At 40.2% G+C, this 25,007-nt stretch overlaps 2 protein-coding genes across 2 annotated transcripts; both read right to left on the minus strand.

Moving 5' to 3' along the window:
• Positions 1-11,317: 11,317 nt before the first annotated feature.
• LOC109852900 (uncharacterized protein DDB_G0283697-like) lies at positions 11,318-14,499 on the minus strand. The gene is made up of 4 exons (XM_020424472.1): positions 14,236-14,499; positions 13,366-13,647; positions 12,480-12,870; positions 11,318-11,844 (listed from the first exon to the last, which is right to left on the minus strand). Exons 1-4 carry the CDS (start codon positions 14,282-14,284, stop codon positions 11,565-11,567), a joined length of 1,002 nt encoding a protein of 333 aa, XP_020280061.1. The 5' UTR covers positions 14,285-14,499; the 3' UTR covers positions 11,318-11,564.
• A 522-nt stretch (positions 14,500-15,021) lies between these two features.
• LOC109852899 lies at positions 15,022-18,713 on the minus strand. The gene is made up of 4 exons (XM_020424470.1): positions 18,352-18,713; positions 17,701-18,051; positions 16,483-16,876; positions 15,022-15,807 (listed from the first exon to the last, which is right to left on the minus strand). Exons 1-4 carry the CDS (start codon positions 18,548-18,550, stop codon positions 15,414-15,416), a joined length of 1,338 nt encoding a protein of 445 aa, XP_020280059.1. The 5' UTR covers positions 18,551-18,713; the 3' UTR covers positions 15,022-15,413.
• Positions 18,714-25,007: the final 6,294 nt, after the last annotated feature.

The following is a 25,007-nucleotide window of genomic DNA, read 5'->3' on the forward strand; positions in this document are numbered from 1 at the left end:
AGAGCGCACGGATGGCACGGCGAATAAGTAAGAAGCGTCATTATTAGTGTGTTAACTGCGCTCCAAATACGTGACGCTATTTATAAGCGCAAAGTTGTAGCGTGCCATGGCGCAAGAGATGTATTATAACCGAGTTGGATTCCCCTTTGTCATCTTGGAAGCTTTGTCATCGAAACGATGTCGCGAGCTACATCCCTCCTCCCGTCCGGAAGAAACTTCGCAACGCTATAATTCACGTTATTTGTCACAATCTGTTACCCTTTGTGTAATTAATAAAATATATGTTGAATTAATTACCATACACATATAATATATTTTGTAATATTAAATATTACATTAATTATAATAATGATACATTATAGAATTCAAAGGCTCGTGAAATGCAATACTGAAAAAAAAGTTATAAACAAAAAGAGATCTCTCGTTACACACTCTCTCGCGTAATAAATCTTTTTGCTTTGATGTAACTTTGATCAAAAGAAATTCATACGTTTCTACACGATGTGACCATATTTTATATACTTTTTATTATCAATTATTTATAATATCAAGTGAAACCATTAAAACCTTTCATTTTACGATGAAAATTTCATCGAGAAGCGAACATTAATAAACACATTAACTGTGTTTTTCTTTTTAATTTTTTATTTTTCTTTGTTTTCTGATACGATATTCAACGTCTCGGCCGTTTGTTTGCATATCGCATGAAATAACAAAGGTAAAGTGGAGTGTATTAGAGCAAAGAGCGTAACAAAACAAGGGGAGCGAGTTTCCCCGAGTCTATTCGATTTCTCTTCCCCGGTCTGTCGACGATGATAAAACTGCAAGAATAACTTCGAATCACGCGATCAAATGGCGATCAGCGATTCGAATTGTGTTGTCGATCGAAATCCGGAAAACGAACGCGAAGCACGTGTGTGTACTCGCGACACGTGAACGATGCGACGTGCGATCTAAAGCTCTTGCGCGTGCCAAAAATAGAATGTAGGTTTATGGAAGAGCAATAGCCCCTTTATCGTACGTATCGAACGTGGCATTGTCACCCTCCTCAAGCAAGAGCTCGGCACGTCATTTCGTGCGGAAGGCTGCGTTCTGAAATTGTAAGTTTATATCGTCTTCGGTCTTCATATCGCGGATAAAACGTGACGTACAATATTCTCATATCGTTCGCGCTACGGCGCATGTAAAAGTTTTTTGAGCGCGAGATGAATTTCTACATTTTCGCACTTTTCTGCAAAATTTTTCGCCTTGCATACTACAGAAGATGTATCCAAGTTTTACAAAGCGTCTCACGGGAATTTCCCATTGTCGCGTCTTTTTCGCGCGCTACCGGGTTTCTCGATTTTCAAACGTAATTGCGTGTGTTCGCGAGCTGGAAATTAATCTCAGAAAATTAAATTCCCGCCTCGCTCTCGAAGCGAACGATACTCAAGCGCGTGAAATGAAAAAAAGCCGGAAACTGAAGGAAGAGAGTCGTATATGTAGTCGTTTCTCTTTCTAAACGCTCGTGGAGAAATCGGAGAGGCCGCAGCTTCTCGGCGCGAGGTTGGATTTCATCCGTCGATGTGAAGATTTATATCACGGAGAGAAATAAAGTACTAGCGCCGCTTTCTTTCAATGCGCAGCTGTTGCGATCGGATTTGTATAACGAAGCTGTTAGCGGAGGATCTTTCCCCGTATAGAATATTTTATTGAACGACCGAACTGGCCAGCAGTTGCGGATTCAATACAAAAAAAAAAAGAAAATAAATAAATAAATAAAAATAAATAAAAAACAGGCAGCTGTGCATTGCGGATTGATTTTCCGTTTATCGATTAACGCACACACGTACGCAAACAAAAAAAAAGTACAGACGCGTACGACGTGTCGACGTTGCTTTCCTGTCACTTCTTTTACGATGAAAAAAAATTGCTCATAAGTGGCTCTCTTTAAACGAAAGAGCTATTCTTCTCGTTTTCAAAGCGTTGTAAACAATTCCGCGCTCTTGAAACATTTAAATCGCATTCAAATAAAAAACCGACGATTTGTTTAAGCTTTTTATTTCGCCGCGTTTCATCAACGTAACAAATGTGGATTCAGCACAGTAAATAAATATTTCATATTATTCTACAATAAGAGAAAGAGAGAGAGAGAGAGAGAAAGAGAACGATGTGGCGCTGACACGGAGACACTCGACACGGTACATTCGGCAAAGTACACATCGCCGTTACACGTTGTCGTTCGATATTTGATACCGTCGATTCTTCTTTAACGTGTTTCTGCCAAGACAAAATCAACGGTAAAATACCAGACTCCTGACCTGTTCCGTATTTACTCGGGCTTAGTGCGGGAAGAAAGTGCACACGGAGAGAGTATCGATTGGCGCGGTCGACTGGGGAAATGCGCTTCCGAGAGTTGTCCGGAGGATCGAACTTGATAAATGGACGACGACCATTCGAAGCGATTCGCGATCGTGTCGTCGTTGACTGTGACTTAACGCTATTTGCTTTTGACACGTATCTTTGTTTTCCGCTTTATATATTCACGCAGCATTATCACGCGTCGATATCTCGCACCCTTGACGATATATATGAAGAATTTTCACGTTTTACACGCAGATCGTATAAATTCGAATCACCCGCTCATTGGATCCGATCATTTCTACTCGTAAATGACTCCCTTGTTCGTAAGATAAAACCTTCAATTTCGTCGCTCTTTGCGATGGTTTTTTTGCGAGACCTACCAACGTCGAGAGGATTTCTTCTCACAGTACCGCGATCGAAATAAAGTAATTTAAAAGCACGAGAGATACATGGGGTTCCGAATCCAATTACCATATGTTAATTGTACGGCGTTAATCGCGAGATCTGAATTATTCAATTGAAAAATTTTTTCAAGAAAAAATTCAATTTTTTTTCTGTGCGTTTTTATTTTATTTTATCTTAATAAAAATTATTTTTTACTGACTAAAATAAAAAGTCTTTTTCGTTTTTACTAAACGAGAGGATTAAATTAACAAAAAGTAACGAGTCTGAAAAAAGTGACGAGCTTAATAATCATAAGCGGCAAACTATTCGATCACGTTGTTTACGTTATTTTTTATTATTTCGAACAAAAATAAGGAAGTATAAATTACTTTGCCAGTAACGATAAAACAATCAACGAATTGCATAAACTTCGACGCGCTCGTAAAATTCGTTTTTTGCGTAACGATCAGTTTAACCAATAATAAAGTTTTTCTCGAGAAATCTGCGCAAAATCTAGATCGATATATAATACGCACCCGCACAGCTGTGTGATATGATGTGCGCGAAAACTTTCTTATGAGATTAGCGAATTTACACAAGAAACGACAAGAAAAAGAAAAAGAAAGAGAGAGAGAGAGAGAGAGAGAGAGAGAGAGAAACAAACATGCGGGAAATATGGTCGATAGTTTTGTTTAAACGGAAAATAAAGTTTTCGGTCTCGTCGAATTATTACGCGCTTCACCGCAAGAGCACAAAATCTAGACCTAATTTCTCGAAGCTCGTCCTACTTTTGCGGTATCTCTCCTTCTCTTCTTTATTTATTTTTTTTTTTTCCGTTTGCTCCGTACTCGGAGCGAACGATGGAGTTTTGTACGTTATCATCGTCGACGTGCCTTTATTGACCTATCACTTCACCGCTCTACTTTCCACCCATAGGCGGATTTAGTTTTCTGGCTTTTCGCCCTTTTTTGTGTGTTTTTTTTGTCGAGAGCGAGATTTAACTCTCCCGGTGTTAAAACGTATGAATGATATATATCTAAAGTGGCTAAATATATTTTTTTTTCTTCTTTACTTCTCGTTTACCAATTTGCTTTTTTTTTTTTTCGAAGAAACAAATTCGGAAAGATCCGAACGGATTGACGTGTCGTCGACACTTTTTCCGCTTTTTTTTTTCTTGACACGACACATGCATGCGTGCAAATTCTGTAATAAAATATGCAGATGCAGCGGCGTGCGCGGATTTTGAAACGATGATGAATTGGGTATTGACAGGCTCAACTTGCTGCGCATGCACATGCACCGAAGAATGATCGATTGCCGGATAACAAAAAATAACAAAACAACATGTGGAATTACGGCGATCTAGAAACCTACCAAGGCATTTGAGGAAGAGGGCGATAGAAAAAAAAAAGAGAGTGAATAAATTAAAATCAATTGTAATTGAAATGTAATTCAGCTTCTTCAAGAAATGCTTCTCAGAAGCGCCGAGAGAGAAATGTTACTTGTATTTCCACGTATATATATTTCACTCGGTATTATCGTTAATCTCGCACGGGGGAACATTTTCGCGAGCAACGACCCCGGCTATTGTCGGAGAAAATCCCAGGGGTTAAGAGCGGGGGTCATCTCGCGAAAGTCATAAAGCGTTCGGAAGTCCCGCGAAAGTTAATCTTGTGTAAAGTGCGCGCTCTGTGTGTGCGCGCTTTATCAAACGCGGAACATCCAACGTTCTGTCCATTTCGAGATATTTCATCTCCTCGGAGATGATTCTCCGATAAACGGATTTGTTGAACCTCGAAATCGTCCGACGATTTTCTCCCCAGACTCTTTCTGTCTCGCTCGACAGCCGTTTCTTCGCCGTTCTCAATTCGCGTCAACTCACGCGCCCTCGTTCTCAAAGATGGGATTTTCACGGAAATAGGATGAATTAAAATATCGCAAAGCGGTTCCCCCATTTGACGCGCGCAGCGTCAGAGAGTCGACGAAGAAATCCGAATGTATATTCGCGAATACGACAGTCCGCGGAATTACTGGTCTCTTCAGCGCATTTCCCTACAGAGGTGTTTTCCAGAAGCTGGAAATTGCTTCCCTCTTTCTCTATCTCGGAAGCTCCTTATTTTTTTCTCTTCCCGACAATACACCGCGCCGCGCGTCCCCGACTTTAGTTAAAAGCCGCGGCGGTCGAGATGCAATCGCATTAAAAGGAAGAGCGTAAAACGCGGTTTTGTAAAAAGAAAAGTATAAATAACAATGTAGCTGTTCAATTCGAAGAGAAAAATGGACGAGTTTCAAAAAGAGATGTGCTTTCTATTATTAAATCGTCAATGGAAAATTCTTTCTCTCGCTAATTCAGATTTAATTCCGAACGTTTTTAAAAATAATGTTCTTCTGTTGTTGCGAGTTTTATCTCTGTGAAAACGGAGCGAAGTAAATCATGAAGAACATTCCGAGAGCGATTTGTGCTATATGTTCTATTTATATTTAAATAACGTGAAAATTAATGCAGACGGGGGGTACGCGTCATCATACGAGGAACACGACGTGTGTGTTCGATACGCGAGTTGCGCGTTAAACTCTCGGATTGCATTTGAACACTTGTCGCGAAAGAAAAATCGAAAATTTCCGCTTTTACTTGAAAAGTCAATTCTCCTGTCAATTGTTTTTTTTTTTTTTTTTTTTCACGTGATTGCGCGACGGCACTCGTAACGGTGCGCGAGTAATTTTAGTAATTCAAGCATTTGTTCAAATAAAAAAAGTTACTCAATTATCTTTCCCCAACTCGTTTCATCATTTTCTTATCGTTCGCGGTGAAATCGCTTGACCCGCGTAACTGATTAGATTAACGTATGGAAATTCGCATACACGTCACGCGAGAGAATAGCCCGCTTTGTTGTCTCGCGCGTGTTCAAGATGAATGTTTCTCCTTCTCTCTTTGTGTCTCTTCTCTCTCTCTCTCCGCGGTGTGGGTGGCAGGTGTTATGTTATCGCGTGTCTCGATGCCGAACAAAATTCATTGCCACCAGGGAAAACGAGTGTGGGAAACGATATGCCTGGTCTACGCGGCGTGTAAATTGACGGGAGGCCTGCTACGGCCTAGATTAACAATGCATAATGCATATTTCGCTCCCTCCCTCCCTCTCTCTCTCTCTCTCTCTTTCTCTCTTGCCTTCTTGCTGCGGTTCGCCATAACATGCATGCGGGAGTAATTGGCATGGCGAAATCGATCCGCATTCGGCTTGTATCAGCTTTCGGGAGGATAATCCCAGCTTGCAGAGGAAACGCGCTCGTCCCGCGAGCAAGCTCATAAAAGTAACGGAGTTTCTGATGCGAAACGGAAATTTGACTTAACATTCTCTCTACTACAACGTTTCTGTCCCCGGATATTAACTTTCTTCCTCTCGTAAGATGAAAGGATGTAAAAAGTGTGATGCATATTTTTATTTTATATATTTATAACCTCTGACGTTTATCCTCTTCTAGAAAAAAAAAAAAAAAGAAAAAAAAGAGATAAGATGTGGACGACAAAAACTCTATTAAATTTTTTTTAATTTTATATATCTACAATCTCTGATGTTTATCTCTTTTTCAAAAAGAAAAATAAAAAGAGATAAGATGTGAAGGACAAAAACTCTATTCGACTTTTTGTTTGTTTAATTTTAAAGAATGCTGTGAATATAACTAAATTAAGTTTTTAAACGAGATTGATTGATCAAGCACAACAACGTAAGCGCAATTTGTGAGCGAAGCACGCGTTCTGTGTGAAAGAACGTAAACGTAAAAGCGTTGTCGGTTTACCGGATCAAAATGGTCAATTAACGAGCGGGAAATAGGAGAGGACGATTAAAATTAAACGACCGGAGAAAACGATTAATTAAGATGCAAGGTTTTATTTGCACAAGAAGAACTCGCCTATATACGACAAAATTATTCTCTCTTTGACGCGCGTTGACCGTGTTAAATTATTCCCGCGCATCGCTCAAGTGTCGCGTCTTTTGCATTTACAAGTAACTGGGGGTGAAGAGTATTGTGTTAAGACATTATGTTAATTCGATGAACGCATAAGCCCACTACAACACGTCTTCAAAAGATACTTCATTTATCGACAAAATTTCAATAGACACACTATAGACCCTCGCTGCAATGTGCAGCGTGTTTGTTTTAATCCTCATACGCTTAATCCTCTCTCGCGAGCGGAATTCCGAATTATTATCTCGATTGATTCCGGGAAGTACTGTCACTTAATCTGCTTTTCGACATTCGCGGAAACATCCCTTCCTGAATTTTTAATTATGCTCTAATTTATTTACCAATTAATCTCACCGTTGATTGCAAGATTCGACTCGTCCGATCGATAGATGTATCGATCTATTTCGCGGGACAATTAATCATCGAGACGTGTCGTTTGACTTACCCGTAGGGTTTATAGGGTCATCGATCTTGAAGATCGTGATATAGTAACTTCCATCGATGTTTTCGATCCCGGCGCACTCCTCGGTTACATGACGATGAAGACGTGTCACTGGTCGGGGCAATTTGTGTGAGGATAAGTCGACAATATCATTGAGCGATGGCGAGCACACGGCGAGAGTGCGCGATCCCAGGCGCGATGCACGCGGTGTTGTTGAGTAGCGTCGCGACGCCGCGTGCCGACTGAAAACGCCGCTCGGATTCTCTCTTCTTGTTCTACGGCAACCGAGGGAGATGTGGGTGCGCCTGCCAACAACGAGGCGCCCCCGCCGCCGCCGCCGCCGCCGTCGTCGTCGTCGTTGCCGCGACGCCCCCTCTGTCGCGACGCGACGCCGACGCCGACGAGAACGGCCAGAGGACGCTCGCGCGAATTCCGCGTCCACGTGGTGGTGCGCAATCGTTGGCGGATTGTTCGCTCCGTCCATTCGAACAACGACGGGAGAACGACGACGATGACGACGATGACGAGACCGGGCGTTGTCGAAGCGAAAAACGTTTCCCGCGTTGCGTCCACGTCGAGGGCGACTTGCGATGCAGCGATCGATTCGGCCATTCCCCCTCCTTCTTTCACGTGTGTGTGCAGCGGTGACGAAGGAGCGAGCGGGGGACACTGCACGGTGTGTTTGCAACAATAAGCGAGACGAAGGTCGACAATGAGATAGGGCGAGTTCGACCGCGAGAATAAGGGGTAGAATGGAAAAAGACAAGGGAGCAGAGAACGAGCGCTCGTAAATTTCGGACTGTGGTTCACGGGCTAGTCAAGGTCGCGCGCCGCGACTCTTCGCGGTTAAGTTCAATATAATTGCAGCGGTCGACGAGACGTGCAATCCGTAAAATGCGACCACGTGTACACAAAACGCGTCAGACGGACTCGAATTAGAAGAGAAATTTCAGAATAGTTAGCTTAAGGAGAGAACCTCTTATGTGGAACTTGAGTCTTTTTTCTCTCTTTTTTGTGTGACGAAAGAGTTGACTTTCAGACCTCTTACCAGGTGATATACTATTCTGAAATTTCTCTTCTAATTCGAGTCCGTCTGACGCGTTTTGTGTACACGTGGTCGCGTTTTGCTGATTGCACGTTTTGATCGTTTATTCTGTCGTATTTACAAATCTTCAAAAACTATAAAAACGAAAATGTACGTTAACAACCTGCAAGTACGTTTGAGGTATTATTTATTATTTTGCTCACGTTAAAAACGTAACAACATTAGGAGCGCTCGGTTGCATCCTGTCTCTCTCCCTCTCCCTTTTGTCTTAGAATTTGAATCCCATTTAAATCCTTACGTATAAGTCCGCAGTTTAGGTAAACACACGCGAGAGACAAATAATTATCTGGCGTGTTCGACTTTAGGATGAACTTCAAACGCATCAAATATATTGCGTTTAACGCAATGCTCGTCATTTCTTTCACTTGCTAAAAGAATGTTTTTGCGGTTATCTCCGTTAAAAAGAAGAACGACAGTAAACATATTAAACTTGACAAATGCGCGATAAAGTTGCAAACGAGCGAGAATAAAACCGAGCGGAGAGCTGAGAGAGTGTGTACCAAAAAGACGTGATGTATTTCGGTGCTTAGAGGCGAGCCAAGGTCACATGATTCACAGCTCGCAAGTGCACCGGAAACGCTTAAGAAGAAGGGAGTTTCTCAAGTTTAATTGAATGAAAGCTATGTCGTAACGGGCAACAAGACTTACATAAAGTTTTGTAGTTGTACGAATTCCACACATGTAGACACACAGGCACACATCGTGGATTTTACCGACGTGCAGGCGCTTGATCGACGAGCAACAAAGTTACGTAACGCACAAAACCCGAGACCCGGGAATCTCATCAATTATTAAGAAACGCGCGAAAGAAATTAGAAATATGTTCGGAGCAATGTAAATTTCGCGCAAAGGACAAATTACAAAGAAAAAAATGAAATAAAATAAGCACGCGAAGCTTACAATGCCGTTTCTTAATTAACTTCCTAGCAGAAATGATATTTTCCTTCCGAAGAGAAAAAAAAACAGTTTTCCGCGCGGAGAAAAATAACCCCGCCGGAAAATTCCAACGACGACGCTCACCCGCGTCTCACCGCGTCCGTTTTTCTTTAAAAATGCACGAACGCGGCGTTCACGAGACTTGCGAAAATGGTAAGTGTGTTTCTTCCCCTCAAAAAAAAAAGAAAAAAAAAAAGAAAAATTTGAAGCGACAGATGATATGCACGTAAATTCAACTTAACGCGCGACATCAAATTTCTGACGGCTACTCGTCGCCTTTTTGCGCTTCGAGGAGTATTAAATATATTATTTAAATGCACGAACAGTTTTTCTTTTTCTAACGCGTTTTTTTTTTATCCCTCGCGCTACATTGGATTATACGGTCGAAGCGAACGATCCGAAGAAGTCTTGAAAAATTTATATACGTTTCCGTATGAAATGTGCATGTCCTTTTTAAAATTGAGCGCGCTCGCGCACTCAATTATATTTATCACGTGAAGATTAACAATTAGCTTGCAATTTCCTGTAACAATATATTGAGTTAGAAAAAAAGAAAACTGTTTGTTTACTTATTTCTAAAAATTAAAACGTGCGTTACACGTAGAAAAACAAATTGAACAACGAGTATCACTCATTGAGAGAGAACCGTCTGCGGTCATCATCCAATTAGGAAATAGAGTTCCTTTTTATATCCTTGCACACACAGATATGCTCCGACTTTATTTTCGCTTTAGATTTATGGCTACGTGGCAACGTTTTCTATCTCGTGAGTTTTATCAGACACGACGTTTCCTTTCGTCGCGCGTATAAGATCATCCCTTTGCAACATCAGTCAGTCATACATGGAGAAAAACAGCAATGGGTTTTTTCTTCAATTATGCCACGTGGGACTTTCGTAACTCGCGTTACCGACGAATCCTCAGAAGTTCGATATACAAGACAAAGCAATAAAAATAGCAGAATATTGTGTAGATCAACTTTTTAGTATGTTGAGTAATTCCGTTGAATAATTCAGAGAGGATCACGAACCATTTTTGCCGTTATCCTCGCTTTCGGATTCGCATTCGTCCGCGGTTTGTTTTTCTTATCTGATTAAGTCTCGAACATCTTGACAACATTTTCCCTTTCTTTTAAAATTTATATTCGTTTAAAAAAATATATATAAAATACGGAAATAAAATTTTGCAGCATTTTGGAATTATTAAAGATCTTTTGAACAAAATATTTTTAACGGCTTATGTTAAATATTTCCTGGAACAAATGTTGTTTGTAAATTTAATTACAAATCGGAAAAAAACATTTGCTCAAGCAAGCAAAAGCGATTTAAAAAATATGATTAAAGTAACTCTGACGTTTTACAGGCTGAGGAGGGGGGGGGGGGGTAACGTTAACTTTTTGACTTACTGAATTTCCTAGATATCGTTCTATCGAACCAGTCACATTTTTCCGAGTCTTTTGTGAGAGCCGTCAGCCGTCGCCAAATTTTTATTCCATTATATATATTGACGCTCATTCATCTCCGTTCTCTTCCTTTTATCCTCGCGCCATAAGGAGACATATTTAAGAATGTAATTCGAATGCGGTATTTTTATCCGGAGGTCCGAAAAAACCCTTTCTCGAGATTTAAGACATCGTCGGACGAGCCATCAGTCTTGAATTGCCGTCAGAATTGATTCCGGCTCTCGCACAGAAGCGACACGGAGACGCGCAACGAGCAATTCGAGATTTCCGCTCTCTCTCTCTGTCGCGAGATCTTCGAATTCCATTTCGATATATAGAACGCAGATTTCGCGTCTTACCATAGCGTGATCGGCATGCCCGCCCTATGTCCGACCCATCGTCGTTTCTCATCCAGAGATTCTGAGACCGTGACGTATCTCCGTAACAACCTTGAGAGGAGAATTTCACCCTCCTTCGATCTCTCCTCGTTGTCGTAAATCCGCGGGAGAAGTTTGACCTCTGAAGCAATTCGCATATAAATTCGCAAAGTCATAAAACGTGACTTTGACAATAGCTGTCGAAAAAAGGAATAGCGCCCCCCCGGGCAAAGATCGTTTTTGCGAGCGGATGAGAAATTTCCCCTATTAAACTTGAAAAATAAAATTCTACGAGCGCGTCTCGAGACGCTTTTTAATCGGATGTGGTGTGCTTGTGAATTTTATTAACGGATTATCGTTATATTGGATGGTGGAAGGACTAAAATCAAATCACGACACTATACACATCAGAAATGATAAAAGAGAATATCAAACGATATTCGCGGCGACGTTTGCACAAAAATTTCGCTGAAAACATTTATCATAAAAAAAAAAAATCAAAACACAAAATAAGGATCGCTTCAGTTTTTGTTTTCGATTCAGTCGATATGAAATGTCGGTGATTGGAGAGCTACGATTTTGCAATGTCAATTCTCTTTTTATCTTCGTCGTCGTCGTCGTCGTCGTCGTCGTCGTCGCCGCCGCTTTCGTCCTCGTCGGCGGACAAATCCGAACGATTTCTCTCGGATTTCTTCGTGGGTTCCTTCTCGTCGTCGTCGTGCTTGCCCGATCGTTCGGTCTTCGACTCTCTCTCTACGCCGTCGATGTGAATATCGCTCTTCGGATCGTTCTCGTCCATCTCGTAATCGTTCGCCTCGTCGTCCTCGACCACCTCTTCGGGACTCTGCGGGCTGGAAATCCCTTTGATCGTTTTATCACGTTTCTCGACTTACGCCGCGTTTCACAGCGCGCGCTGTGAGCGATTATAACGCTAGACTCTAATTATTTCGCCTAACAGGGGCAATTACGCGCGCGAGTATAAATAATTTCATCGATCGGCGCGCTTATTATCGGAGAAATGCTAATCATACGTATGCTTCACACTCGTTGGAGAAGATAATCTCTCTCTTCTTTCACATTTAAATTTAACTGTTGTTAAAAATATAAAATGGCAAATTATATCGTTCGTATAAATACTTGTATACGCGTTTGTTTATTTTTTATCGCGATTCGACGTAAAAAAAAAAAAAAAAAACAAACAAACAAACAAAAAGACAGTTTCGTTAAAATCGCAAAGACATTGTTTTGAAAAGACATTCATTTCAATATTAAAAGAAAAATAAATAAAGTTTATCTTTTGCTCACTTGTGTGTAATGCACAAGCAAAAATTCGAGTTTGAAAAATTCGAATTGAGGAAAATTACAGGTTTCGATCTCTCGAAAATCTTCTATTTTCAATTGCATCATTTCGCGCGGATTAACGCGTCGCTAAACCGATTACGCGACGTTGCAACATCAACTACGTGTTGAAGCGTCAGACAATTACCTGACGATGTTCTTGGTATCGCTGCGCGATCTCGATCGGCTTCTGTATTTTGCGCTTCTGCTTCTCCTCCTCCTTCCTCTCCTTCCTCTCCTCCTCCTGCCTCGTCGTCTGCTGCGTGATCTAGAGCGGGTCCTTGATCTGCCTCTCCTCCTACGTCTCCGGCGTTGCTCCTGCACCTGCAGATCATCATCGAGCTTGGTCGGAATGCCGTGATCCTTGGACAGAGCGTCTCTGTCGCACGTGCTGATCCTGTTCTGCGTGTCACTTTTCATTAAGTCCGAGGACACGCGTAAAACTTTGGACGATGAATCGGAGGGAATGAGAAAGCCGGACTTCACGCCAAAGTCCAACGCTCTTTTAACGTACTTCCTCGCCGTCGTTCCCGTCGTGCCTGTCGAAAAGGAAAAACTCGCTTACTTTCATTCGAGAAAAAATTATCTTTTTTAATAAGTTCTCTGCAAAATTATATATATTTTTCTACTTTCTTTATAAAACGGACTCGCTTCGAAATCTTAATTAAACAGATCGATATTAAACAGATGCGCGCAGATATAACGGCAAAATATTTTTTTTTTTTTTTTTCAAAAATATACATATCTGATTAAACTTTCTATCTTGTATTTTCTTTTTAATTAGATTGCAAGTTAAATTTCACGTACACGTCAAATGCAGTGTCCCGTTACAGAGCTGTTATCGAAAAGTTTGCACGCGAAACTTTATACAGCGAATTTAACAAAATGTCGTTTGCAGGATATTTATAGAAGCAATCAACATTTAAGTAACAGTTCCTCCTTGTCTATCTTTCTTTCTCCCTCTCTCTCTTTCTCTCTTTAAAACGTTGCTGTCATCTCTGTAATTACAGTTACTTTATCCGCTGATTTCGTACCTTCGCCGCCCACGCATTTTCGCAAGTACGAGATCGGTAAATCTTTGAGGGCGCGTTGGTTACGCGATTTCGCGACTTTGCCGTGATTCCTGCGCGTCCCGCGGTCCATCTTTTTATCACGCTGCAACGTATCCGCGGATTCTACAACTTCTTCTTCGTCGTCGTGTCCCTCTTCATCCCACCAACGATGTTTGGCGGCACATTTCGTATCGTAAGCAGCTTGATTAGTAACGAGAAACTTGTAGATCAACTTGCAGATGTTCGGTTTGCGACGACGTTGACCTGTAAATTATTACATTAACACACCGGCCAAGATAGATATTTATTCTCGTGATACAAAAACAACTTCTGTTGTCTTGTTTTTCAACATCATAATTTAAAATAACAAGTCGACAGACACATACAAATTAATGCCCACAAATATTAATTTGCTGGTGTCTGATATATTGTTTTTATGAAAATTGAAAATGTCTATGGAAACAGAGCAATTTATTGTAAATACAAACCAGCTGCGTTTAATAATTTCCATCGAATAATAGGAACTAATTTACACGAGCATATTTAACTCGTGTATCATATGTATATTACATATATAACGTATACGAGGCAGTTCTAATTTCTGGTTCGCGAACGGAACAGAGGTTTGGATAATATTGATTTAATGAAGAGTGAACTACACGTGGCAATACTACACGTAATTAGCATGATAATTACTATGAAATTTATTACACGTTTATGTTATATTCGTGCGCGAATTTGCGCCAACAGAAAATTGAATTAAATAAGGGATTGAATTCGAAAGAGGCATATATCGTTTTTTTTTTGCGCGAGAGTCACAATTCCGGAGCGTTAAAAAAAAAAATCACTCACTCATTCCTTGGCGGCTTCGCGCGTTTCGATGCCTCTTTATGGGAGCCATTATGTGCTTACTGTTGTTTCCGATATTTCCTCGATCTTCGGATGGCGTGGAAAAGTTCGCTTCTCCGATTAACAAAATGTCAAAAACACGTCTGCCTCAAAATTTTTTCCAAATTTTCTAGTCCATCGATTGTGTAACAATGAATTTTGCTTTGTGAATGTCCGAGACATTGGAGAGATTGGAAGAGAAGTACACAACCGATCTTGATCTTCGTCAGCGATTTTCTTTTTTCTTGCTTTTCTTTTTTTTTTGACAACGTTACATAACAAATTCTCTTCGCGCAATCGATCGATTAATCGCTGAATATTGTCGGTCGAGCCAAGTCCGATGGAAACATTATGAAGTGACATATATAAGATAATTAAATGTTGTTAGGTTTTGCCTTGAAACCGGCAATATTATGTACTCTCTGCTCGCGCGTGATATTTGTACTCTGCGAAAATTATAGATTCGATCGCGCGCGAGGCCTACCTCTATTAACACATGAAAATGCGCAAATTCATGATGCGGTTAATAGAAAGAGAAATATACACATGAGCGGAAAGAGCGATTGAGCGTGATTGAAATGTTCATGACAGCAGCAATTTGCCGAGTTCGATTAAATAATCGGCAGCGGGCATCAGTTCCGAAGTGGTTGTAAACGTTACGTTCGATAAATAGTCGTGAACGCAAATAAAAAAAAATTAAAATTGAAAAATTTTTGGTACAAAAATTCATCAAATTTTCCATCCGCTTATTTGTAACGTGTAATTATGCAATTATTTATTTGCAAATGTTTAATTATTAGAAATGTTAACTTTTTGAAAACCGCACAGTATCAATTAATTCAATCCGACAAGAGGAACAAACTTGGGGGAGAAAATATTTAAAAAAAGGCTCGCACATTCGTGCCCCGTCATAAATTTCTTACCCGCCGATATAAAAGCGATGAACTAAGAAAGAATGATATACATTGTGTGTGTGTTTTTGCTGTGTAAAGCTCTATAATTCCAAATAAATGTCAAAACAATGTGCACAATAAATTGACTCTACAAAACAAGTGAGAATATACAAAAGAGGAAGATCTTCCTCCCGGCCTTTCCCTCTCGAGCCGAGAAGGGAACGCGCGCCAGGTGGGCGTTATGATTCTTTAAGCATCGTTTATTTCTCCGATTGTGTCGCTCGCGTTGCGCTCGACGCAATTTGTCTCTTCCTCTCCGTGCTTCTCGTCGGCGTTTCTGCGCTCGGTTTCGTCGTCGACATTCGTTTCGGTCTTCCGTCTCTCCGTTCTCGATTCGTCCTCCGCCCGATTTAACGTCGTCGACTTCCAATTTTCGACAGCCGGCCTGTAATTATCCTCGTTGCTCTTGTGCCGATCGCGATCCTCGTCGTTCGCATCGTTATGACTTTCCCCAACTGGCTCGCGGTAGTTCTCAACGTTCAGTTTCGGAGACAGAACCTCGCGACGTCTTCTGATCGGTTTTCTAACCATCCCGCCTCTCTTCCGCTGTTGTCTCCGTTTATTAATATTAACGTCGAGTTTGCTGTGTACAGACGGTGATCGGAAAGGAAAAAATTAACTTTTCTTTTTCTAAACATAGAAGCACTCCGTGCAACGGAGAATGTATGAGCGTGAACCAATGTGGGTCACGAGCATCACGCTAACGAGTGTACGACGCGAGAGGAAGAAAAATTCAATTGTATCGCACGACATACACGTCCGTTTCTTTTCTTTTTTTTTTTTTTTTTTTTTTTTTTTTTNTCNNNNCGCATTTCACGGTTAAATCTATCAAGACGTTCTTCAAGTTTAAGCTTGTTAAGACGGTGTCGCGCTACGCACAGGTCTATTAAAAGTTTTATAATAAACAACAGATAATAAATTGAAACTCTCGTTAAAAGAAACCGTCTTTAATACTCAAAATAATACAAGAAGATATTTTCAACGATGATTAATATATCTTTCTTTTTTTCTGTCTCTCTTTGTCTTTCTCGCGCGCGATATTATAATTTAGCAAGAAAACGTAATAATCATTTTGCATCGTCGCTTTGATATATTACTGTTAATTTCCACACATGCATATATAAATTGAAGCGCACATACAACGCGACTTAATACGTTATTTTACTTGAGATTAAAATGTCTAATGGAAAACTTCGAGAGTAATAAGAGTAATAAACATGCCGGATTTTTCATTTTGTTTCAGAAAAGTCTAATTTACCTCTTCCTCGCGACGGTTTTTGACTTGTCTCTCTCGGACGTCTTTCTCGGCGCGGTCTCCCTCAAGTTCGAGTTTCTGACGGGACTGTTAGCGGAATGCCATCTACCTCTTTTCGATGTTGTCTGTCCATTATCCTCGTCGTCCGGACGCGGTTTGTCCCGCGGGATACCGCGACGCATCGCTTTCCGATCGTCGATCGTCGTCGGATTCGTTCCGCCTCGTCGCGCGACTCGCCGTCTCTCCCTGGACTCGGCCCTTTTCGACCTCCAGGATCCCGTGTCCAGGGTCGGACACACCCGAAGGACGTTGCCTTGCGAATCGGTCGGGATCAGATAACCCAACCTCACGCCAAACGACAGCGCCTTGCGGATGTACTTTTTGGCCTGTCGCTTGCCTGCAACGTGTGGGCGTAGAGAAAGCTCGTTGAAAATCCCCGTCTCTCTTGTCACTCGAGAACTTTGACCTCGCGGTCAAGAGCGCTCTCGTGTACGGCGCGACGTGTAATGATAGCTCCCGTGATACAGATGCGCCAAACGAGCTCAGGCTCTCTCTCTCTCTCTATCTCTCTTTCTCTCTTTCTCTTTTTTTCTTTCTCTCTTTCCTTCTCTTTCTCTCTCTACGTTCACTTGACTCGCGCTCGTTCAACGCATCCGCTCCAATCGCCCTTCGCTCGTACTCTACCGCAACGATTATCTGTTTATTATGTGATGCTCATAAAAAATATAAAGTTAGGTCTTTGGTTCAAATAACGTCTTTATTTATATTTAATATATACTGAAAAAGACCCTAATCACGGGTCGGAACGTCTATTAAATATAAAAAAAAAATATATATATATAAAGTTGTTAGAAAAAGATAAAAACACAACGCTTGTTTCTTTTCTCTATAAGAAGAGTTAAACACTCAGTTTCCGCGTTCCAAAGTGTGTTTCGAAGTATTTTCTAAAATAATACATTATTAAATTGTTTCACTCGAAGTCGAAGAAACAGTTCAAACGTCGCGGTATTTGGAACAGTTACGTTATTACGTAGTTGAAGAGAGGAAAATTTATACACTTGCATGTAAAACAGTTGTGAATTATTACAGTAACTTTGTTAAACTTGACGAGAGAGATGGAGAGTTGTTTTTATAACTCCCGATTGACCTTTCAAGTGTACGCCTGTGCGCGAAGTGAATTTCATTAAAACAAAAAAAAAAGCAAAAAAATAAAAAATTCACCTTCGTCGATGCCCGCTTTGATGTAACCGTTAATCAGTTGCACCAGAGATTTTTTTCCGAAGAGTTCTCGGGCGTTATCGAGCGTATTCGCAGTCGGTTCCATTGAGATATTTGACACGCTGCTGTTCGCGGAACTTGTTGGCGCCGAGCTATTTGCATCCATCGGCTCGGTCAAACTCTCAACGGACGTGGGGCCAGATTCCATCACGTAGTCGGGCACTTGAACGGATTCCGTGATGTCGCGATGCCCGGCTGCCGTCGAGTCACAGTGAAACCTTTGCCGGTCGTGATATTTCTGCACCGTTCGATGAGGTGTCCCGAAACGCGCCGGAGATTGAAAGCGTTTCGCATCTGCGGCAACAAACACACATGCAAAAACGACATTAAAAACGTCGTTAATTAAAACACGTATATATACGTGTTTTAATTGTACAATTTAATTTATATTAAAAGTTTAAATTTTCTTTATATTCTATATATGTTTGATTCTCTTTTTTTTCAATCTTAAAAGCTCAACTTTCTCTGCTCAAAAAGAGGTTACACAATAAATGTCCACAATAGATTTCAAATATAATCTCCTTTTAAATTTTTTATATAATCTCTTGCATCGAGTTTACACTTCTGTTGCGTGATGCCGATTGTGTAACACACCTTGATTGTACTTATCGATGGTGAGAAGCTCGTAGACCAGTTGAGGTATACTGACAGAATCGTGCAATTGTCGGCGCGGAGTATCGACGCGTTTTCGACGCGTCGATTTGCCACGTGAACGTACGTTAGCTCGCGGCTTCCGTTCAGCTATCCGTTTTTTCTCAGCTCGGTCTCTCGCTTTTCCCTTTGACGACGCCATTTGATAATGATGCTTCTCTTTCCCGCGGCGAAATCGCACATATAACGAGAACACGCGACCGCGTAATTGCCGCCGACTTCAGATAAAAATTGAAAGATGCTCTTCCGTTGTTTTTCCTCTTCGCAAAAAAAATGGCAAAAAAGGTAGAAAAGCAATCATTGCGTGAAAGGTAAAAGCAGATCGTAAAAGTAAACAAATCGAAGATTATTATATCACCTCTTTTCCGTGATGTCGATTGGTTCTCTCGGAACAATTGTTCGATAGCGCAAACAACTGTCAGTGAAAATATGTATTTTGACAGTTCGAGGTTACGTATGTGAATTGGTCACACAGTGATAAATTATATTTTAATCAAAAAAACAAAAAGAAAGAAAAATAGAAAGATTTAGATTTAGAGTGATAATTATCAATTATAACAACGATGACGATAATGTCACTAATAATAATAATAATGATAACGATAATGACGGTGATGACAATATTTACATAAAATATTAAATAGACGTGGCAAACTTGAGAGTGTGATAAAAATAATATTTATAATGTGTATTATAATAACAACAGACATGACATTGTAAAATATTGCAAATAATAAAGAAGAAAAATGATACAAAATGTACATGATGTCGAAAAATAAGAGTTTATTGACGCAACTTCTTTTTTGTTTGTAACTTTTTAACAAACAACGAGCGACGGCTAAAATCTTTTGATTGCTGTTCAGGGATGTGTCCTTGATGACACATGTCGAGGTCATTGTCCTTCGAGGGTGCTCTGTTTTTGTAAATATTTTCCAAAATAATAATTTATTGTTTAAATTGCAAACTACTATGCAAGTATGTGTTCTGAATACATGTGTTTTTTTTTTAAATAAAGCTTACAATGATATTTTATATGTGATTGCACGTCATACATTTCAGAAATGAAAATTTCGATCTGTCTTCGAATTTTCATGCTACTTTATTATCTTGTATCTAAGAATTTAAGAGATTTACGCGTCCCTCTATCTGTAAACGTGGTATGATATTGGAATATGAAGTTCGCAAAACTTTCGACAATGAACGTTGACGACAAAAGAGGAGGGAGCGGAAAGTTTCCGATAACGTTCTTATTCGTAGTTGTTCGATTTATCGCACCCTTGATCGTTCTTCGCGAACTTTGCCCGATTCCGCAGATGCCTCCCGGCTCAGAGACAGAGTCATTACACGTCGTCGCACAGTTTTCCGACCGTTCCGCGATTATCGATCACTACCTGATAACATCGTGTCTCTCGCGGTTTGTCGTGGAACTTTTTTAACTTTCGCTCTCTCTTTCCCGTCAACTATCTCGGGAGGACAATTTGATTTAAGCACTTTGAGAAACCGAGACTCTTCCATTCCGCGTTTATCCGAGTAAGTGCTTCCGTTATCGAAGACGCGCGCGCAGATCGAAGATCTGCGTCTGGTATGTATTTTACGATTCACATCTTCTGCACATATGTTCTTCGGAAATAAACTTCGAGAAGAAAAATACGCGATCTCGCACATTGTAAGAAATTTCAATTCGATGTTTTAACGTACGCCGCGAGGAATTTGAGTAATTGCAACCATGTACGGTGCATCTCATTAGCAGGCATTAATTTATCATGTTACGTTACGGGTGATTAAGAGATGAATATTACAAGCCCGGTTCTCCTAAACCCCGAAACTAATGGTCTAATATTCAGGCCCCGTGGAATTGCTCGTTCGGGGAACGAAATGTTCGCGTGCAAAAACCGACAAATGCCATTTGGGCAAATCTCGAGTCATCACACATCGGCAAGTATCGGAAAATGGAATTTGCGTAAATCCACGAATTAGACTTTAGTCGGTTATTATTTTGCGACAACAACTTATCGTTGACGACATCAAATTACGTAATTCTTCTTTTTTTTTTTTACAGTTTTCTCTCGTCAATTAAAGAAAGACGGTGTCTCGTCTCGACATATCCGAAAGACTTCGCGGAAAAATTGTTCATTTCTGAAAGTCAAGAGTCAAGAGTAATTGTGACAAATACCTCGTTGTTAATTAACCACCTCTGAGAGTTTACAAACGTTTTCAAAAAGAAAAACCTACGAGTATATATTAAACTTTATCGGTTTACGTGAAAGTTTTTATCGTCTCATTAATATTGTTCTCTCCATCTTGTTTAAATAATTCGCCAATTATAAACATTGAGAGATGAGCGTTCGCGCGTCACAAATTTGACCTAAACGCAGAAAAGAGAGAGTACAAATAGCGCGCTAATAAAATTCAAGGAGATCTACCAGAGTTACGACGTGAAGCAGATATTTGCGTGCGTGTCGCTTTCGTATTCTCGTGTGTAACTATAACTTAATTCGGTCATCGAAGTTGTGTTGTACGAGCTTTCAAGCTCCCCCGAAATAACTACTGCATGTGCGCGCGCGTGTGTGTATGCGCCGCGTATACGATATTTCTGAATGCGATGATGCAGCATTGCATCGACTGTGGTTTTTCTCTGTTTTTCGAAATAATAACGATAGAACACAATCGGAAATTCTATTGCTGAATGCTTTTATAAGTGTGTACGCATCTACGTTGTACACACGTCACACACACACGCACACTCACGTTTTCGAGAGACGAAACCATCGATCGGTATCAAGCGAGATGAGGTTTTCTTGATATTTTGCGATTTTTTTTATATCGTAAACAGTAAACACTCTTGTAAACAAGACACAAAGCGCGCAACTTTGTTAGAACAAAATTGCCTCACCGTGTTTAAAATCGATTTTAAAATAAAGGCGCTGCGCTCTTTCAAAAAAAATGAAGACTTTTTTCTCTGTCGTCTTATTTTATATATATATATAATAAAACTTGTCGCGCGACATTTGTCCGCGGTAATCGCGTTACGTGACTTACTTTCATCGCCTCACCGTGCAAAATACAACGATTTCTGTGCAAGCCCCCAAGGTCATCGATGCGATCAGTCTATCGTGGGATATCCATCAAGTCCCGGTGATTTATTACACACTTGTGGCATGAACCCAGAGACGGGAGGGATTCAAGGACATACGGTCAATACGTGGATGAATCAGGAAATCAAGTTCAATTACTCGCCCGCGCCGTCTTAACGGCTTCCGACCCGGCGCGAAGCCGGGAGGAGGGAGGGGTTAGCGGTGCAGAGAAAAGAGCGCATCGTGAGGGCGGTCGAGGAAGATAGGATATCGAGATAAAATCCTACGTAATCGCTCGTCTTAGAAATCGTTTCTTTCTCTTTCTCTCTCGTCTGATTTTTTAACAAATGCGCTGCAAAGTCGCGGGGACGTCCGCAACAATTCCGTTTTTGAAAAATGAAGAGCGTGACTTCGAAAAAGGTATTTGTACAATCGTCTTATAAAATGCGTTGTCGATAACGCCACCGAGATTGTTGGTGCATCATTACAGAAAACCAACTAGCTTGTCTGCGAGGTTTCTCAAAAACTTCTTTGGCTCAATAAAGCCGGCTTGAACTGTGCACCGCGCGCGTCAGAGACGGCAAAGTGTGTTTCAAAAAAGGTGTCTCGAGAGACGGAACGAGATTCTCGTAAAAGAGTCGCTCGCCATTTTCTTTGACGTTTAACGGGCCGAAAACAAGAGCGCTCGCTCGAATCTCGCTCGGTGCGGAGTAATGGAAAAACGGCGATAAAGTTGCTGCAATCTCTCTTGCAAGTCTCATTGATTGCCCACAGTAACGCACCAACGTTAAACGTAGAAGTTTCGAGTCTGTTCTCACGTTAAAAGTGAGAACACTCGGATTGCGCTTGAGTTCGTTAGCCAATTAAAATCAATTATCGAAGCGAAACAGAATTGTCGTTGCTTCGCTACAATTCGGTTTGGCGGTTTAGAACTGAAGTTCTGTAGTAGAGTGGCGTGAAGTTGTACAACCGAAAATTTGGTCACTGCGGTCGCTCTTCGACAGAACTGTTCGAAAGGGAGAAAGAGAGAGAAAAAAAGAGAGAGATCGATGTTTCAATAAAACACCAAAGTAAAAAAAAAAAAAAAAAAAAAAAAAAAAAAAAANAAAAAAAAAAAAAAAAAAAAAAAAAAAAAAAAAAAAAAAACAGATTGTTACGCGCGCGCAAAGAGTTGATACACCATACAGAAATATAGTAATTAAAATATAGTAAATAAAATATAATAAATTATTACGAGCCGCTGAATACTCGTCTGGGAACGTGACAAATAAAAATAGAATGAGGTAGAGATTTTCCTAAAGAAGTAGTACGGAGAGTATCGTCAGGCATGAGAAATATTTTCTCTCAAAACGTCTAAAAGAAGAGATGCACAACTTTTCTTCTCTACTTTTCTTCGCTACACTGAGCTTATACAATTTTTGCATTATCTCATTGCAGCTGTCTCTCGTACTTCGTAGTAGTTTATCTGGATATTCGAGTGACGCTTTCGTAATTTATTCCTTTGACAGTTTCGTCTTAATGTCGGAAAACTGTAATATTTTCGCCAAAGAGAAATATGATGGTGTAATGTAATACGATGTAATATAAATTTATTAATACGATATTAATACTTTTATGCGTGCGCGCGAAATAAATATCATAGAAGAGCTGTGCTGATATATGTGTGCGGAATTATATCACGCGAATTATATATACCGTGATAAAAGAGGGGAAATAATTAATACATTTATCGTAATTAGATACGGATGACAGAGCTCGCAAATAATTGTGCATTTAACATAAATGGTCGGGGTATATATATAGTTTAAACATTTAAAATAACGTATAAATGTTACCGATAAAATATTTACATGTAAATCGATATTAAAACACAACAATTTACATGCGTGTTTCAACATATGTCCGTTAATATCGCGGAATGTATCACGTTAACATGGAGTATTTTAACATCTGTACGCTTGACCTAATTGCTGAGAAAACAGAGTGTTCGCGAGTTTAACATTCTTGTATATTGAAGGAAGTCGAGCGAATAATATTATTTGGGGAAATTTATATTTGCTCTTCTCTCTCTCTCTCTCTTCCGCGTTTATTTAAGAGAACATTTTTTTAAAACACCTTCTGCGTGTTATATCTCTCGCATTCGCGCAAAAACCTATTCGCAATCATAGTATGTTAGAATATGAAAAAACATCGCGCGATATGTATATCATGCAAATGTCTAGCTTGAAATGACTGGCCGAATGTTATGAAAATGGAAGGCACCTGTTTTCGCATGATAAAATAAACAGTTGAACAGACGGAGACCGAAGAAACTTCAATTTCTGTCTGAATTTCTCGCGTGTGCTATAAATAGATTTGCTAATAAAATATGGAGCATAGAATTTTCTGCCCGCGCATAAATCGCACGTTGTTTCTCATGTTCCTGATTAAGTTTTTATTTTATGACATGTTTTATGACGTTCGTACGCGTAATGTCGCGCAATATTAAGTGAGATACGTGTTATACGTTCGAGTTGTGAGAGAACGAAATCCGAATAACTTGCGGAAGCACGAAGGCTGCAGCTGTGATTCTAGGATTGAACGTGCCTGGATTGTGTAAAATTCGAATAATGTGCATTGATACGAGACACAGCGCTATGGGACATTTGCTATTGGCGAACAGCGCTGGAATGCTCGATGAAGAGAAATGAGAAATTGACCAAAAAAAAATATATATATATATATATATATGTATGTACATGTAAATAAAAAACCAATAATATGTTTCGTCGGTGCTTTAACTGGTTCAACTGAACTTTCATGTAAATTGTGTCAATTTTTCAACGAATTAATGTAATATTCAAGTAATTTGCTCGAACGATCAATATTTCATTATTGTTTTTCCCTTATATTAAACTTTATTTTGCAGTTTTTCCTACATTTTAAATTTGCATATGTTTTGAATTGTTTATTTTTTCCTCGCTTAAATAAAAATTTAATCTCGAGAGAATTTTAATTCTCTTACCAATTTCTAGGATTCTCGATTTTTCTAGATTTAAAAAAATATAATTATATCACACTCGATAGCCGCAGCTTTTTAAAGCTCGCAATCTTGTAAAGTCGTTTTGTATTCTCGAATTTTCGACTTCATTAATTCCGGACCTGAGAGGAACGACCGAAAAATTCATTCATTTTCGGCGCGCAGTCAAATGAAACCGAGATCAAGGCTGGTCAGTCACGGAGAATCGATGGACTTTTCAGGGCTCAACGCTCAAGGAGACGGTGTCTCGCTTGATGAAACGCGCGGAATGCGCGTCATTGATTTCCGCGTTTCACCGGGAAACGATTTATGGTGGTATAATTATCGACGCTTTTTATCATCTCTTTTTCGCGGGGACTCGGAATCGTTTGTCAAACACTCCGCTGCATGGTAAACAGAAATCGCAGCAAAGCGAGCGTACTTCTGCAGAAGAGAGCTATTTGTCAGTTGCTCTCCGAAGCACCTTTTGCGGGAGAGAAACATCGATGGGACAACTTTATTCCCAG

This window comes from Pseudomyrmex gracilis, unplaced genomic scaffold (assembly GCF_002006095.1).
Source record: "Pseudomyrmex gracilis isolate BER0280 unplaced genomic scaffold, ASM200609v1 scaffold_39, whole genome shotgun sequence".
In the NCBI taxonomy this organism is placed as follows: Eukaryota; Metazoa; Arthropoda; class Insecta; order Hymenoptera; family Formicidae; genus Pseudomyrmex; species Pseudomyrmex gracilis.